This window comes from Bombus pascuorum, chromosome 5, assembly GCF_905332965.1.
Source record: "Bombus pascuorum chromosome 5, iyBomPasc1.1, whole genome shotgun sequence".
Lineage (NCBI taxonomy): Eukaryota > Metazoa > Arthropoda > Insecta > Hymenoptera > Apidae > Bombus > Bombus pascuorum.
Window position 1 is genome coordinate 999,402 of NC_083492.1, and position 14,758 is coordinate 1,014,159.

The 14,758-nt window shown below is 39.4% G+C and overlaps 3 protein-coding genes across 5 annotated transcripts in view; 2 read left to right on the forward strand and 1 right to left on the reverse strand.

Annotated features, from left to right (window-relative positions):
• Positions 1-8,531, forward strand: part of LOC132906695 (pseudouridylate synthase RPUSD2-like) — a 182,027-nt gene extending 173,496 nt beyond the window's left edge. For all 3 annotated transcript variants that reach the window (XM_060959102.1, XM_060959104.1, XM_060959103.1), the window contains exons 7-8: positions 3,143-3,319; positions 3,958-8,531. In XM_060959102.1, the coding sequence (XP_060815085.1) occupies positions 3,143-3,319; positions 3,958-4,713 (933 nt within the window). In that variant the 3' untranslated portion in view covers positions 4,714-8,531. The remainder of the gene's footprint in view (positions 1-3,142; positions 3,320-3,957) is intronic.
• A 529-nt stretch (positions 8,532-9,060) lies between these two features.
• On the reverse strand, positions 9,061-11,583 carry LOC132906701 (NADH dehydrogenase [ubiquinone] flavoprotein 1, mitochondrial). Its single transcript, XM_060959113.1, has 6 exons — positions 11,433-11,583; positions 11,181-11,248; positions 10,421-11,089; positions 10,102-10,334; positions 9,796-9,999; positions 9,061-9,702 (listed from the first exon to the last, which is right to left on the reverse strand). The coding sequence occupies exons 1-6, from the start codon at positions 11,479-11,481 to the stop codon at positions 9,516-9,518; spliced, it is 1,410 nt and encodes a 469-aa protein (XP_060815096.1). The 5' UTR covers positions 11,482-11,583; the 3' UTR covers positions 9,061-9,515.
• A 67-nt stretch (positions 11,584-11,650) lies between these two features.
• Positions 11,651-14,192, forward strand: LOC132906702 (prolactin regulatory element-binding protein). The gene is made up of 4 exons (XM_060959116.1): positions 11,651-11,986; positions 12,082-12,461; positions 12,533-13,227; positions 13,307-14,192. Exons 1-4 carry the CDS (start codon positions 11,849-11,851, stop codon positions 13,390-13,392), a joined length of 1,299 nt encoding a protein of 432 aa, XP_060815099.1. The 5' UTR covers positions 11,651-11,848; the 3' UTR covers positions 13,393-14,192.
• Positions 14,193-14,758: the final 566 nt, after the last annotated feature.

The window sequence follows — 14,758 nt, forward strand, 5'->3', positions numbered from 1 at the left end:
ATACTTAATCTTGGTTTCTCTCAGAAGAGCAAGAGCAAGTGCGAAAGAAAAGAATTAGAAAAATATCTAAAAGTAGAGATCAAATGAAACATGTGAAAATCGAAGCAATTTATTATTTAAAAATTCATAGAGTCACGCATTTAAAATCCACAAGTGAACCAATGATTATTATATCGAGGATCGAGAGGTAACGATCAAACCAAAAATTAGAGAAGCTCGTGTCGAAACGATTTCGTACTATGCAACGCATAATCGTCACAGATAATCGTGCAAATACGAACCGTCTGAGAAATTGAAACGATAAAATTTCTATCGCGACGGCTGTCAGATTTCGCGTATTTTGATCGCATAGGAAAAAGGAAAGGGACGAGACGCGAAGTCGAGCAACCGATGTTCATCATCGGCAATCGCCTTAAAAAATTAAGTCCGCCGCGAAAGCCTCTTATCGCGATAGAAAATAGTTTGACCTAAAGAATAGGAGTAAGGACAGGGGAGGAAGCGAGGTTTTCGCGATATATATCCGCATGAAGCACATCCGATGCTTCCAGTGAGTGGGTCGGACAATACGATAGCGACAAAGGAGAAAGGAAAGGGTGGCAGAGACATAGAAAAGGGGGTTAGTTGACGAGCAGCGAGATGAAGAGCAGGATTATCGGGTAAATCGAGTGGTTCTCGTTGTCGCTCGGCTGTCAGCGCGTCTTTACGACCTGCTACTTCCTGTTTACGTACTATTTACGCCTCTAACGTTCCCTCGCCTATCAACCTATCGACATCTTGCACAGAATTGCTCGGACAACTCCTTCGAATTTATCGTTGCGTCCGCGAATTGCAAGTGTTTCTTCTCACTTTCACACTCGCTTGCCTTTGTCTTTGTCTTTGTCGTGGTTGTATGAAATACTAATATGTATGTGTTACTTTAAATATTTATAGACAGCTTAGATAACGTAGATGTTTATTCTCCTACTAGTTTTTGTTTTAAATATATTTTACGTATGTCTAAAGAATGATGTTCAAATGTCATTCGCCGTTTACATAGTTTAAGGATGCATAATTTATGTATCGTGTTCTTTCTTGTACCGTAGAACGCATTGTTTATGTATCGTGCTCTTTTTCGTACAGTATAACGAACTTACGTCTATGTTTAAAAACTGTGATAGTATCGAGATTTTAGAATTTTATTTGTACTTCGCAAACGCCACTAGCAAGTTACAAATATCGGTAATATGAAAAATAAAAGACGAGAACAAGCGTTGAATCGGCGTTGAGTGCTTCGCTATTATATTGCTTCACTACGATTAGTATAGTGACAGATTGGCATTAATGGATCGGAGTGTTGGCAATGAGTGTTACTTGAACTACGTGTCGCTTTATAGACCTCTTCGATGGAGTATAGTATATCTATTGCGGAAGTTTCGTCGTTGTAACTGTAGTCCAAGTAAAATTATACTCGAAGGATTCTTTAACAGAAGTTAGAAGTTTTTCGTAGAGCAAGGAAATTATTATCGATGCACGGTGTCATTGGAATTCTCTATTGCTAAGAAAATTAGTAATAAATTAGGTATTTAACTTAAGGTAGCTCCTCGACTCTTCGTATTTTTACCTCTTCTCTGTCATTTTCTTCCAAATGGTAAATTTGTCTCAACTCTACCTTGCTCTTGCAATTTTTGTATCTCGATAAAGTAAATAAAAATACTTGTAACTTTCTAGGAAACTGTTTTCTGCGTAAAATCAAAACGCGAAATTACACGTAACGATTCTTCCGTTTCAACTTTTTGGGCTACGAGATTTTAAGGCGCAAAAATGTACTTTTGCGCTTTTAAATTTCCCGTAAGTGCACAAGGATCCACAGTCTGTTCGTTATATTTTTAATATAAATAAACATCGAAACCTAATTTTTGTCACCCATTGTAAGCGTTTCGCTCGTTCCAGAAATTCTTTCTAATCGCATTTTTCAACGCGACAATTCCGGATCAACCATTGTGCCCATATTGCGGCTGACACGAACACGCAATCATCGAATCATTCCCTTTTGTCATAGAGTCAATCGGTTTTTTCTCTTCGAATTGGGAGAAATTGGTCGACGTCGCATGCAGGCAGCCTGTTTGCACGTGCATTCGCGTCAAATCGTTTGCCCTAACCATCGTCGCTACCATAATGGCGTCATGCAATCGCGCTTAGCTTCGAATTTCGATCGTATACCGCCAAGACTGCTGCTTTTCACTAACGTTCTATACGCTTACCCGTTGTACGTCCTGTCAACTCGTCTAGTGAATGATGTGGTTAGTGGAAAGCATTTTTAATTTAATGCTATTGACTGTAGAGATGTACATAGTCTACGGTACACAGTCCGATTGAAAAGTAATGGGATTGCCAATACATTAATTCAAATGCTAATCGTATTTGTAGAAATCGTTCGTTTTATTCAAAATATGTTCCTTTAGCATCGATTTACTTCAATGCCAAACATTGTCAACCGATAAATGAATAGATTTGCGGAGATTTGCTTTTGAAATGGTTTCGAGTATTCTTTTCATGACTGTCTTTATACTTGCAATATATAATATGTATTCTACGTTAATTCGTAGTCAGTGTTTTATTGAAATTCTCTGTATCAAACATAGAAAGTAATCGTAAAGGGAAAATCACACGATTATGACGGATGAATGATCGTTGCTGCATTGTTTTATTCCGTGAAAATTTATTATGCGCAAGAATTCAGACGTGCTACGAAATATTATAATATCGTATCAATTGCGGCTTGATTTGTATGGTATGTGATCGTAAAATTATACCCAAGAAATTGTAAATCGGTGGAAGAGAAATTATTTCAAACGAAGAGGAACAGTCTCTAAACGGTCAAACGGATAACAATGTTGGAAAACGAAACGATTAGCTTAGAAGCTAAAATGGTGGAAGAATATTCGTGGTGGAAGAGAGGAGCATCTCTTGCAGAAACACTTCTGGTGTCTGTAAATACAATAATACAATAATCCCATTCCGCTTTTCTCGTTCTCCTTGCCGAGTATTTTTAACCGTAACGCGTAACTCGACCAATTGCACAATCCTCGATCTTCCTCGTCCTCTTTTCCGCTTCGCGTTCTGTTTTCTCGGCAAATAAACCGAGCCGATCCTGGAATTGCAGGTGCACCCGTGCGGACGATACCGACACAACACGGTAGTCTTCATTCTGGCGAAGGAGTACAATTTGAAGAACCTGAGGACAATCCACAGGCTGGATAGACTGACCAGCGGTATTCTCCTTTTCGGTAGAACGCCGAAGAAAGCGAGGCAGATGGAGCACCAAATAAGAAACAGACAGGTTCGTTTCGTAACGGTGTTATGCGAGGGAAACCTGCTTAGATCCGTGGCTTTTCCAATAAATTCTGCCCAACACCGTTAGAGCCGGATTGGATAAGAACAAAAAGACATGTCGGATAGCGTTCCATGTTTTGTAGAGATTTACGACTCTTACGAGATATTATTTGCAATGGTCCCGATCGAATGTCAACTTTGATGCTAAAAGAGAATCGAATCCGTCTCGTAATAATTTTCAGTAGTATATGTATAATTCATAAGTACTATTAATATATTACTGCTATATTAATTGCTTGGCGAAGAAGTTAGACAGCGTTTCATTTATTATTTAATTAAATAACTAAGTAGAGATTTACGTAAAGTCGTGTTACAAGATTCTCGACGGAATGTTAATTTTAACATTGAAAGAGTGACGTCGGTACTTTGGTAAGCACAATTTTTAGGATACGATATATACGTTGTTCCATTTCCTATAGAATCGAATATTCTAATAGATCGCACCGATATCAGAAAAATTATCAGAATCTGGCAGTCCTTTTAAAAGTTACCTTCCATTGTTCCTGAAAGATAAATTGAGAGATGTATAGGAGGAATTGCAACCTAGAATAATCTAGTAATATCCAATAAACGTTCTTATTTCAGGTTCACAAGCAATACGTCTGCAGAGTGGAAGGCGAGTTCCCCGAAGAGGAAGTGGTCTGCTCCGAGCCGATCGAGGTAGTATCGTACAAGATCGGCGTGTGCAAAGTCTCCGAGAAAGGGAAGGACTGTATAACCCGTTTCAAGCGCCTCAGCTACAACGGCAAGTCGTCCGTGGTGCTGTGCAAACCTCAAACGGGACGAATGCATCAGATCCGTGTCCATCTTCAATACCTGGGCTACCCAGTGGTAAACGATCCTCTCTACAATCACGTTGTATTCGGTCCTGAGAAAGGAAAGGGTGGTAACATCGGGAAGACCGATCAGGAGCTGGTCAGAGATCTGATCAGCATCCACAACGCAGAAAATTGGCTTGGCATGGATGGAGATTCGGAGATGAGTCTGTTCAAGCCAAAATTAGACATAGAGGAACGCGTGTCGTTGAGCAACGACAAGGATGGATCCTCTCCATCCTCGACGCCTGGCCTGGGCGAGGAGGAACAGCAACAGCAACAGGAACAATCGCTGAAGGTGACGGTAGGCACGCAGACTGGATCGGAGCCGCCGGATTCTAGTTTCACGAACGACAAGATGACGGTAGATCCGCACTGCTACGAGTGCAAAGTGAAGTACAGAGACCCGAAACCATCCGATTTGGTCATGTACCTGCACGCGTGGCGCTACTGCGGTCCAGGCTGGGAATATGAGACTCCGCTTCCGGCTTGGGCAGCCAGCGACTGGACCGAAGAAGACCGATAGTTCCGGTCCACGAAGCATCGAAACGAGCTGTCATCACCCTTCGTATCCCTTTTTGATATCCTTACCCCGTGCCTTCCATCCGCCAGCGAGCGATCTCGACCATCGTACATGTACCCATCCCTGTGACCAGGTCGCTGGACTCGCGAACAAACGAGAGACCTCTCGGTTGGTCCTCCGAGATCGGTGTCGCGTCTGGTCTGCGCTGATATTCGAGGCTCTTCGCGCTGGCGATATCGCGGTGAATCTGTCGGGATCGTTCCCAGGATGATCCTCGACGAATGGCAGGTTCAGCCGTGGTATTCCGAACGTCGTAGATCATAAACGAGGAAGATTGATGGATGGCGAACTATGAGCGTCACAGCGTTAATTGGCTTGAGACGAAGCGAAAGTTTGCGTGAGACAGCCCGCAGGTGTTCCGACGAATCTTCCAGGAACGTTTCAGGCCGTCCTTGATCCCTGACGCGTTCATCCGTTGTTGCGACGCGCGATCGATCTAGAACAGAGCTGCACAGGGTAGAGTGCTGTTCGCCAACTCCTTTTACACCGTCATTTACTCGCTATTGATATTAGAGAGTCGATACGAAGCGACGGTCGTACATCGTACAGGATTATCTTTTTTATAATTTTACAACTTTACGTTAAAGAGGATAATCGAACGATTTATAGTTCGTGAAATTTGCTTATAGAATTTCATTCGTTTCGTTGTCAAACATATTCCACGAGATACGTGACATCACTGCCCATAATTTTGTCCTCCCAAGAACCATTACACAATTCTGATTTAGAATAACGTAGCATCGATTAGAATTCGCATGGTTCGATCCGAATCGGTGGTATTGTGGTTATCCCATGGGGAAGTATAGATTCTCGTCCAGGATGCACCGACGAATGGCGTAAAAAGATCGAAGCATCAACGTGGCACGGGGCGACGAAACGATCCTGATCGGTTCTGTAAACGGGTCGGTCGAACAGTCACTGCCACTGGTGCGCGCACGAGAGAAGATTGATGCAACTGTCAACCGCGAAAGCCCGAATGGATCGTTATCGTTCGTGTCCTTGATTTATGATGCAGATAGGAACAAGGAAAGCCGATGGTCTTTTCTATTACTCAGGTCCCCTGCGACTGAGAATCTTTGTGCTTCTGATCTCGAAGGAAAGCACGTTCGAAACCGAGTCCCTTCTATGGATCTTCTTCCAGCGAACGAAGAGGGTTTGTTCTTTGTTTATTTTTTTCTTTTTTTTTTTTTTTTTTACTTTCTATCGATAGAATATGCAAGGTCGAAATAGTTCCTTCGAAATATCATGGGCAATTAGTAACGCCATTTAAAGAAGATGATTGCTATTTTATGTTTCCTTTTTCCCTTTTATCAAAGAGAATTAAATAATGTTTATCAGTTATGTAACAAATGCTTCATTCTATCAGTCGAGAGATATAACGAAACTTTGAAATGTATTATGGAAACTGTATTACAGAGTACCGCAAACCCCTTAACGCAAAGCGATCTACCCTCATTCCCTTAATTAGAAACGCCTGCAGTCACCTTTCCGTAGCTACGGCAAACGATCTTCTGTGTATTTCTTAATCAGATTATCTAAACGTAGAATAGCTACAGTAACGTCATTCCCTGATCCAAGCTACCCAGTAGATCAGCAAAATTCAATTCTACGACTAATAACTTCCATTCTACCATGCTCTCAACAACGTCTTACCTTTAACAACCGTTCCAGGAATCTCTACAATCACCATCCATCCACTTGTTCTTTCACAAACGCTCATGACGCAAACTAGAATAAAAAAGACAAGATCGTGATCGAAAATTGTTTGATCCTTTAACGATATAGCTTGAGATACTTGGGTCTTTTCGTCTGTGGTCTTCGAATGTTATCAAATAACATTATTAACATTTATTTCTTATAAAAGGTTAAAAGTACGTATTCTTTTATATGCAATATCAGAAACGCAAAAAATTCGAAGGGTAAAGAGATAATTGTTCTTTATAATGGTTCGTTCTGAATTTACTATTGCTACTGTGAAAAGGTCAAGAATGTTTAAGAATCATCATCGACCAGCGTTCATCCTCGAGAACCGCGCAGACAAGGGGCTGACGTAGGAAACTGCAATAGAGACGCGTCTATTTTTATGGCTGATTATATATACAGGAAACTAAATAGTGGCGCAGGTCCAGCGGCAGAGGTCTCCAACAATAAGCGTGATCTTGCCAGGAGGATATAGCCAACGATCATGCCAAAGAGCGCGAGCGCGTCCGGCGAACGAGAGCGAGTGTATCGGAGATGGAGTGAAAAATAATAAATGTATGTGTGTGTATATGTATGAGAGAGGGAAAGAGAGAGCTTCTTTCAAGCCATATCGTGTACGTGTACCTTGTTCCCGCGCGTCGAATAAGACCGCGTCCAAGTGGCAGGACTTGCAACAAGTACAATCGAGCGAGTGAAATAACGAGATTAACGTCGTACATTATTTTGCTACGAGTCACGTTCGTCTCCTTTAGCGGGGCTATACATAGGCTTTTATCGCGTGCTCGCGGGATATCTGGAAGAGGTGATGAGAATGCTAAATCTTTCGGATCCTTTTAATTGTTTGAAAGAATTATATTCTGGGCCAAAGATGAAGCTTGTTGTCATTTGATTGTATCACATATCCTTTTACATCCCGCTGTATCATTTCCATTCATTTTTATTCTTCTGATAGGAGATCGTACGAACCCTTTCACCGAAGGTTCGATCGATTCCTTTCATTCGAACTTTATATCATTTGGTAATCTGTCTTATGGCTCATCGAATAATACACGCAGAATGGATAGTTTCAAGCGGATTTTGATGTTACGAATTATGCGATTCGTGTGACTCAGTTTCGTAAATTGCGTTCTTTCGCACAAGTTTTAGAGGAAGTTGGAGGAAAGTGGATTGTAACGGTAAAAGACGTGTTGAAGGGAACACGCGGTTTACATAGACGCCAACAACGTTAAAGTTGAAATCGCAAGAAGGGAACAAAAATCATCTTTTATACGAAAGCTTTGTAATAATCGCGAGCTATTAAATAAATTATCGAACGAGAGAATGGAACAGGATGAGAAGACACGAAAAGACAAAAAGAAAACAGTTCTCGTTACCTCTCCGGATTCTTGTAAGCAACAGGCAAAACAGAGATCAGTGAACAGAGATTTTAGATAGATAGAAGTAGGAGGGAGATAACGTAATAACGGACCTATCATAAAAGACAGTGTGTGCGCTTACTAACCCAACGGGATAGCTTGCGGCGAGATACGAAATGAAAGAAAAGAAAAAAAAAAAAAAAAAAAACAATATAGCAAGCTATCCCGATATTGTAACAGCTAGCTTAATTTTATTTAAGTAAAAGAAAAAGAAGGGAAGAACTAACTCTGGAATATATATCGAATGAAAGAAAGACAAAGAGAAAAAAGGAATAAAAAAAAAGAGAAAAGAGTAAGGACGAAAGGAGAAACTCCAAAAGACAGTCTCGACTTGATAGCACAGAGACAAAAGGAGAAAAAGGGGGAGAGAGAATGTATGTGAGAGCGAAAGAGAGAGAGAGAGAGTGTGTGTGTTGAGAGAGAGAAAGAGAGAGAGAGAGAGAATGAAAGAGAAAGACATCGGTCTGTAAATCGAGCGAACGCTTTTGTATGTATATACATATATATATATTGTATATTGTATACGCACATTGTACCGTAATCTGAGCGACATTATTATCTGTATCCGTAGTCAGCGGAAACGTTAGAGCTAGAAAAACTTTTTTCTTGTATAATGAACGAATAAATGTAAAGTATCGTTCGGTATACACATCGTGTGCCAATGTACCCTTTATCTTTTTGTCGATCTTTGTTTCATCGTAGTCGTTCCATCTTCTTTCACACGCCTTCTTTACTTTATTCGATCCAAAAATGTACTTAATAGTATTGAATATTTTAAACATGATATTTTTCATTCTGGAAATATTCGATGTAAGAAAGGATAATGTATACAATAGGTATTTTGACGCGATAAAAATGTTACATGCGATTACTTGGAGGTTGAGGTGTACAGGATGATTCAGTAACGGTGTTAGATAATCCCCTCTGTCATTATTTTTGAATCGTAATTAAAATTGTATTCCGTGAGTAAGGAATTCATTAAAAATTTAGTAATCGGATCACCCTGTACATTTTGTTCAAATATACAGGAACGAACTGTCACATTACGTGCTATGATTTAGCGTTCGCTGTATCTCGGATTTTCAAGTGAGAACGAATAAGATCGATGTTATTTCAAACAAGATTAGAAGCTGTTATTTTCTTGGATTCCGCTATCGTTGAAATAAAATCACAATTCTCTTTGAGTACCTTTTACTTTAGTTTTATTTTAATTTCCCGATATTCTTCAAATTATAAAGTTGTAAAATATCGCGTTTCACGTTCAGTTTCCGTCAGAGAATAAATACTTTCGATCACGCGCTTTACCAAATTATTCTTCCTCCTATTACAGCATGTAAAAAATTATCGAAATACCTTGAAAAATTACGTCTGCTTCTACATTAATACAGACAAATTACATTTTTTATATTTATTTTATTTACTAGATTGTCGGAAGTTGCAGATGATTAATATCGGCAAAATTATATAGGAAATTCAACAACACCGCATTTTGCAAAGTTCGACTTATATACACTGTAAATAAATACAATATTTTACAGATATGTATATATTCGCACTTCCTACAATCGACTGTTTTGCGGTGGATAAATATTGAAACGTTCAACGGTTTCCAGTTTCTCTACCTTTATTTTAATTGGACACTGCTTGGTTGCGTTCTTTAATACGTGCTTCTATTTCCGGTCTGAAATGTCTGATCAGTCCCTGAACTGGCCACGCTGCACCATCCGCCAAAGCGCAAATAGTATGCATTTCAATCTGCTTGGTCAACTCCCATAGCATATCTATCTCGTGTATTTCCGCTTGTCCTTGGGCGAACCTAGACAGATATTCGTTACATGATTTCCGATATATGATTTACTTCTTTTTTAAATAAAATAAAAAGAGCTAACAAATAGAACTATTTTTATACCTTCTCATGATTTTATACATCCAACTTATTCCTTCGCGGCACGGTGTGCACTGACCGCAAGATTCGTGCTTGTAGAAACTGATAAGACGCGTAATAGCTTTAATAATATCAGTTTGTTTGTTCATCACGATCACAGCTGCGGTACCAAATGAGCTCTGTACTCTAACGAGATCATCGAAGTCTAATAACACTGTATCGCATACGCTGCAACATCATACGAGTAATTATAGCTGTTAACTCAATTTTGACCAATACGTGCTACATACTCTTATTCCCAAATATATATATTCAAATATATATAGGTACCTTTTGGGAATAACAGGAGTGGAAGATCCACCCGGAATCACACCTAACAGATTATCCCATCCACCGATTACTCCACCAGCATGCCTTTCAATGAGTTCCTTCAGAGGAATGGACATCTCCTCTTCCACAGTGCATGGATTGTTCACGTGTCCCGAGATGTTAAATAATTTAGTTCCGTGATTACGTGGACGACCGAATGACGCAAACCACGCTCCGCCTCGTCGGCATATAGTCTATATATTGAAATTTCTATTTTAGAATTAAGATTTTCTATGTGTATACATTTCCTAATAGCGTTAAATATATGATAATTACATACAGGAGCAACAGCGACGGTTTCGACATTTGTGACAGTGGTAGGGCACCCGAATAATCCAACATCGGCTGGAAAAGGTGGCTTTAGCCTAGGCTTTCCCTGTTTTCCTTCGATGGATTCAATGAGGGCAGTTTCTTCTCCACAAATGTACGCTCCTGCTCCTCTTTGCACAAAGATGTCAAAATCATAGCCAGAGCCACAAGCATTCTTGCCAATCAGACCTGCCTGATAAGCTTCTGCAATGGCGACTTGCATATTCGACGCTTCGTTATAAAATTCACCACGAATGTATATGTAAGCTGCACAAGCTCCCATAGCACGACCAGCAATTAAGCAACCTTCTACTAGCTTGTGCGGATCGTGGCGTAGAATTTCACGATCTTTGCAGGTGCCAGGCTCACCCTCGTCACCGTTAACTACCAGGTATTTTGGTCTTCCATCGGAGGGCTTATTCATAAAGGACCATTTCATGCCAGATGGGAAACCTGCACCTCCACGGCCTCTCAGACCAGATACCTTAATCTCATTAATGATCCAGTCTGCACCTTTTTCTATAATTTCCTTGGTCTTATACCAATCTCCCCTTTTCAGAGCACCCTGTAATCTCCAATCATGTCTACCATACAAATTTGTGAAGATACGATCCTGGTCAGCCAGTGGGCCACCCTTTTTCTAAGAAAAACGATAATAACACAAATCGTTCCATATTTATGTTATTTTAATATGACAAACACTAATTAAAGCGGGAATAAAATACACGCACCTTCCCTTCGGGCGCGGCATCGGCAAATGTTCTTTGCTGCTGGCTACTCAACGGTGACCCAAGGAAACCTTAAAATTATAACAAAATTTTGTCATTACATAACCTCATTTCAATGACAACGTAAAACATCAAAATTCTTCTTAAATATGAAAAGCATCAGAACATCGATGTTCCCTACATCGTGGTTGGCCTTGAATGACGTGAATGTCGTGAATATGGTTACAAATTAAACACAATAGCATCAAATCTTACCCAATTGTCTCCTTGGGAGCTGAAAACAACGTACAATGGTACCAGCCATCTTGATGTTTTCGATCTCGCAAAAATTCGCGATATCGAGCTGTCTACTTGGAAGATCACAGTAAAGCCATCTCGCAGCGCGTTCAAGAAACAAAGTAGTACAGGATTGAATACGTGTTCATCACTGTTTTGTCATCTAGTCGTCTGTTTTTATGAAAGACACCGTAACCGTGTTGAGCGTGCGTACGTGAATCGACAGTGAGACTCGAGTCCCGTAACTGTCGTTCGCTATTTATAAAAAAATTGGGAAACTCGACGGAAGTTCAGTTTTCTAGCCTAGTCATGGTTCTTGGCTATCAATAGACACCTGTCTAGACGACAGTGACGAAAGCAAGAACGTTTGTTCTGGTGTAGCAATTGGAAACAATATGCCTTCCAGGAGAAATAATTGTGACCTGCTGGCCAGGGTGAATTTTCCGCTGTATACGTTGCAAATGTTGACGGGTAGGCATATTTTGGTCGGTGGTGGTGGAGGATCCTCGAAGACTGGGGTTGCTAATGGCTTTGTAAGAATTCCGTCTCTTTTAGTCATTCTTACATACATATCAAAAATGAGATTAATTTCATAATTTGTTTAAATTGAATCATTCTTCGTGAACAGGAAATATTTGAATTGTCTCACAATGGATCTCAGTTCGTTGCTGAGGAAGTGACCAGACACGAAACAGGTCCCAGTGTTGTTATGAACTGTACAACGTACAATGATCAAAAGAGAATCTGGATCGCAGCTGGTCAAGAGAGTCACTGTCAGTTGTATGATGTGACTAGTAAAGTGGTGAGTGTGAAGAATGGCGAGGTTGTTAAAGGAGCCAGCGGTAATTCTAAGGAAGGCGTTAGACACAGAAAAAACATAGATAAAGTAGAAGAAACTGTTATGCCTGAAGAAAGGATAGAGGAAATTAAGGATGACAATTCAAACATTAAAAGCAAGAAACTTCAACTGATAGTAAAGCCAGCAGATAGTGTACAAACAGATTTTAGGTAACTATATTTTTATAAAAATGCGTAAAGTTTCCTAAAATAATTGTTCTAAATACGAAAAATTTTTACAGCGAGGAAGAACCACTTCAGAGGATCGTTAGAATAAATTCAAATGGAAAATTCATGGTCACTGGTGGCACGGATGGTCATATAAGACTATGGAAATTTCCACAATTGCACAAACTACATGATCTAGATGCTCACACAAAAGAAATAGACGACATAGACTTCAGTCCGGACAGTACACTGATCGCAAGCGTAGCAAAGGATGGCAAAGCATTTTTATGGAATGTGAGCAATGGTTCTAAATCCAAGGACTTAACTTGGTCACCCCCAAATGGATTGAAATATATGTACAAAAGGTGCAGGTTTAGGAAGCTGGAGGAGGACAAATCAAAAGCTCAACTCTTTATGCTCTCCAATGCAGTGGTTGGAAAGAATATTAGTTTCCTTCAAATGTGGGATGTGGAATCTGGAAGTGTCGTCAAGACGGTACCGTATAAAGAAACCCTATCTGCTTTGGCAGTGTCGGACGATGGAAAGTTTGTGGCAGTTGGAACAATGTTCTCCGGTAGCGTGGATATATACATTGCATTCAGTTTGAGGAGAGCTTTGCACGTACCTGGTGCACATAGTATGTTTGTAACTGGTCTAGAATTCTTACCAACCAAGTTAGATGGTCCTACTATCGCTAGTAACACCGAAACAGCTGTTGTCAGCATTTCCGTGGATAACAAAATCTGTATACATAGCATACCGTTTAGACGTAAGTAATCAAATAATCTTCTTATTCGTCCTTATATCGTTTTGGCAATCTTAACGTTTGACAATTTTTTCTGTTATAGACACACTACCATTCTGGTTCGTCATTATACTGATTATCCTCAGTATTTGTGGAGCGTTCATCTTCTGTAGTTATCTTGGAATATGACCTGAGAGAATATACTTTTAATACCAATTACTTTGTTTAGGGTTTTGTAATATCATACATCGAACTTTCACAAATGTGTTTGTTTAGTTTATAAATGTTATTGATAGTACGGGAAGAAAGGTGTAATAATCTGTTCGATTTTATGAACACGTGTGCACTATTTTTGTGACAATAGACATCACTACTTATAATTTGTTCGGTAGCAAATAATTCACGTGCGTGATTGTCTGTGCGTTTAGAACCTCGTTCGTTCAATTAATGTTAAAACAAATGAAGTGATGCTGCGATGAGTAACTACTCTACATTAGATAAATTCTTCGACAAACATAATTGTAAATAGATATCTCTAAATAAGTTTGCGCTTCGACACACAAATAGCTACTTTTTCTCCTCACATATTTCTTACACTTTAAGACTATTTTATACGGTTTATTTCGGTACAGAAGGCTCAGCTCGTTTTGACTTTTATTGCATTTATGTGAATTGTGTCTGTGCATTGTTCGTGTGTACAATGGAATATAGATGTCGAGCGTGAAATGTTATGTATACGCCATAGTATTAAAGTTTTAATTTTATTCCATTCTTCGATCACTATGTTCGGATAAGAAACATATCGTGATTGGTCCATCTTGAAATTTAGATTAAGCCAAACCGGTCACGTATAAATAGTACGCATGCATCACATGAAATTTTATCAATTTTATAATGCATTTCGTGGGAAATAGTAATTTTCCATTTAAGGAAAACGTTGCCATAGAACAAGTACTGGGCAAATATACTTTGTTAAGTTGAAAATCAAACTTGTACGTTTTTACTTACCCTCTTCCGATTTTTTTAAAAGATTCAAATTTGAATTTCTAAACTGAAATTTCAATTTTTATTGTTATTTAAATAAACAAATTGAGAAAATTTAAATAAATATGAACATATAATTACGCAAAAATAAAAGTCAGAGAATGTAAATAAACAAACCAAATATGTAAACAAATGAGAAAAATCTGGAAGATAAATACTAGATATTTTTATTAAGAAGCAAAAATAAAAAGTTGCGTTTCTGTTTGTCAGTTCAAAGAAAGTGCAAGGAATGTTTGCTTATTTAGGCGACGATTCAGGACTCGTGATCGAAAAGGAATGTTGTCCAAAATGGAAAGGTGCCCCCAGGGTTTTCCATGGGAAGGGGAAGGACGAGTCAGTAATGACATTTTACGACCTTAAAGCTGGCGCCTACCAATAACTCTCAAGGCTGTGGAGAACGTATCATCGTGTCGAATAACTAAATTTCCTTCCATTCGAAAGTTTCCGAAATTGACTCCTTCGTTTTTCACTTTTTTACCGTTTCCTTTTTGCATCGAATAGATTGGTTACC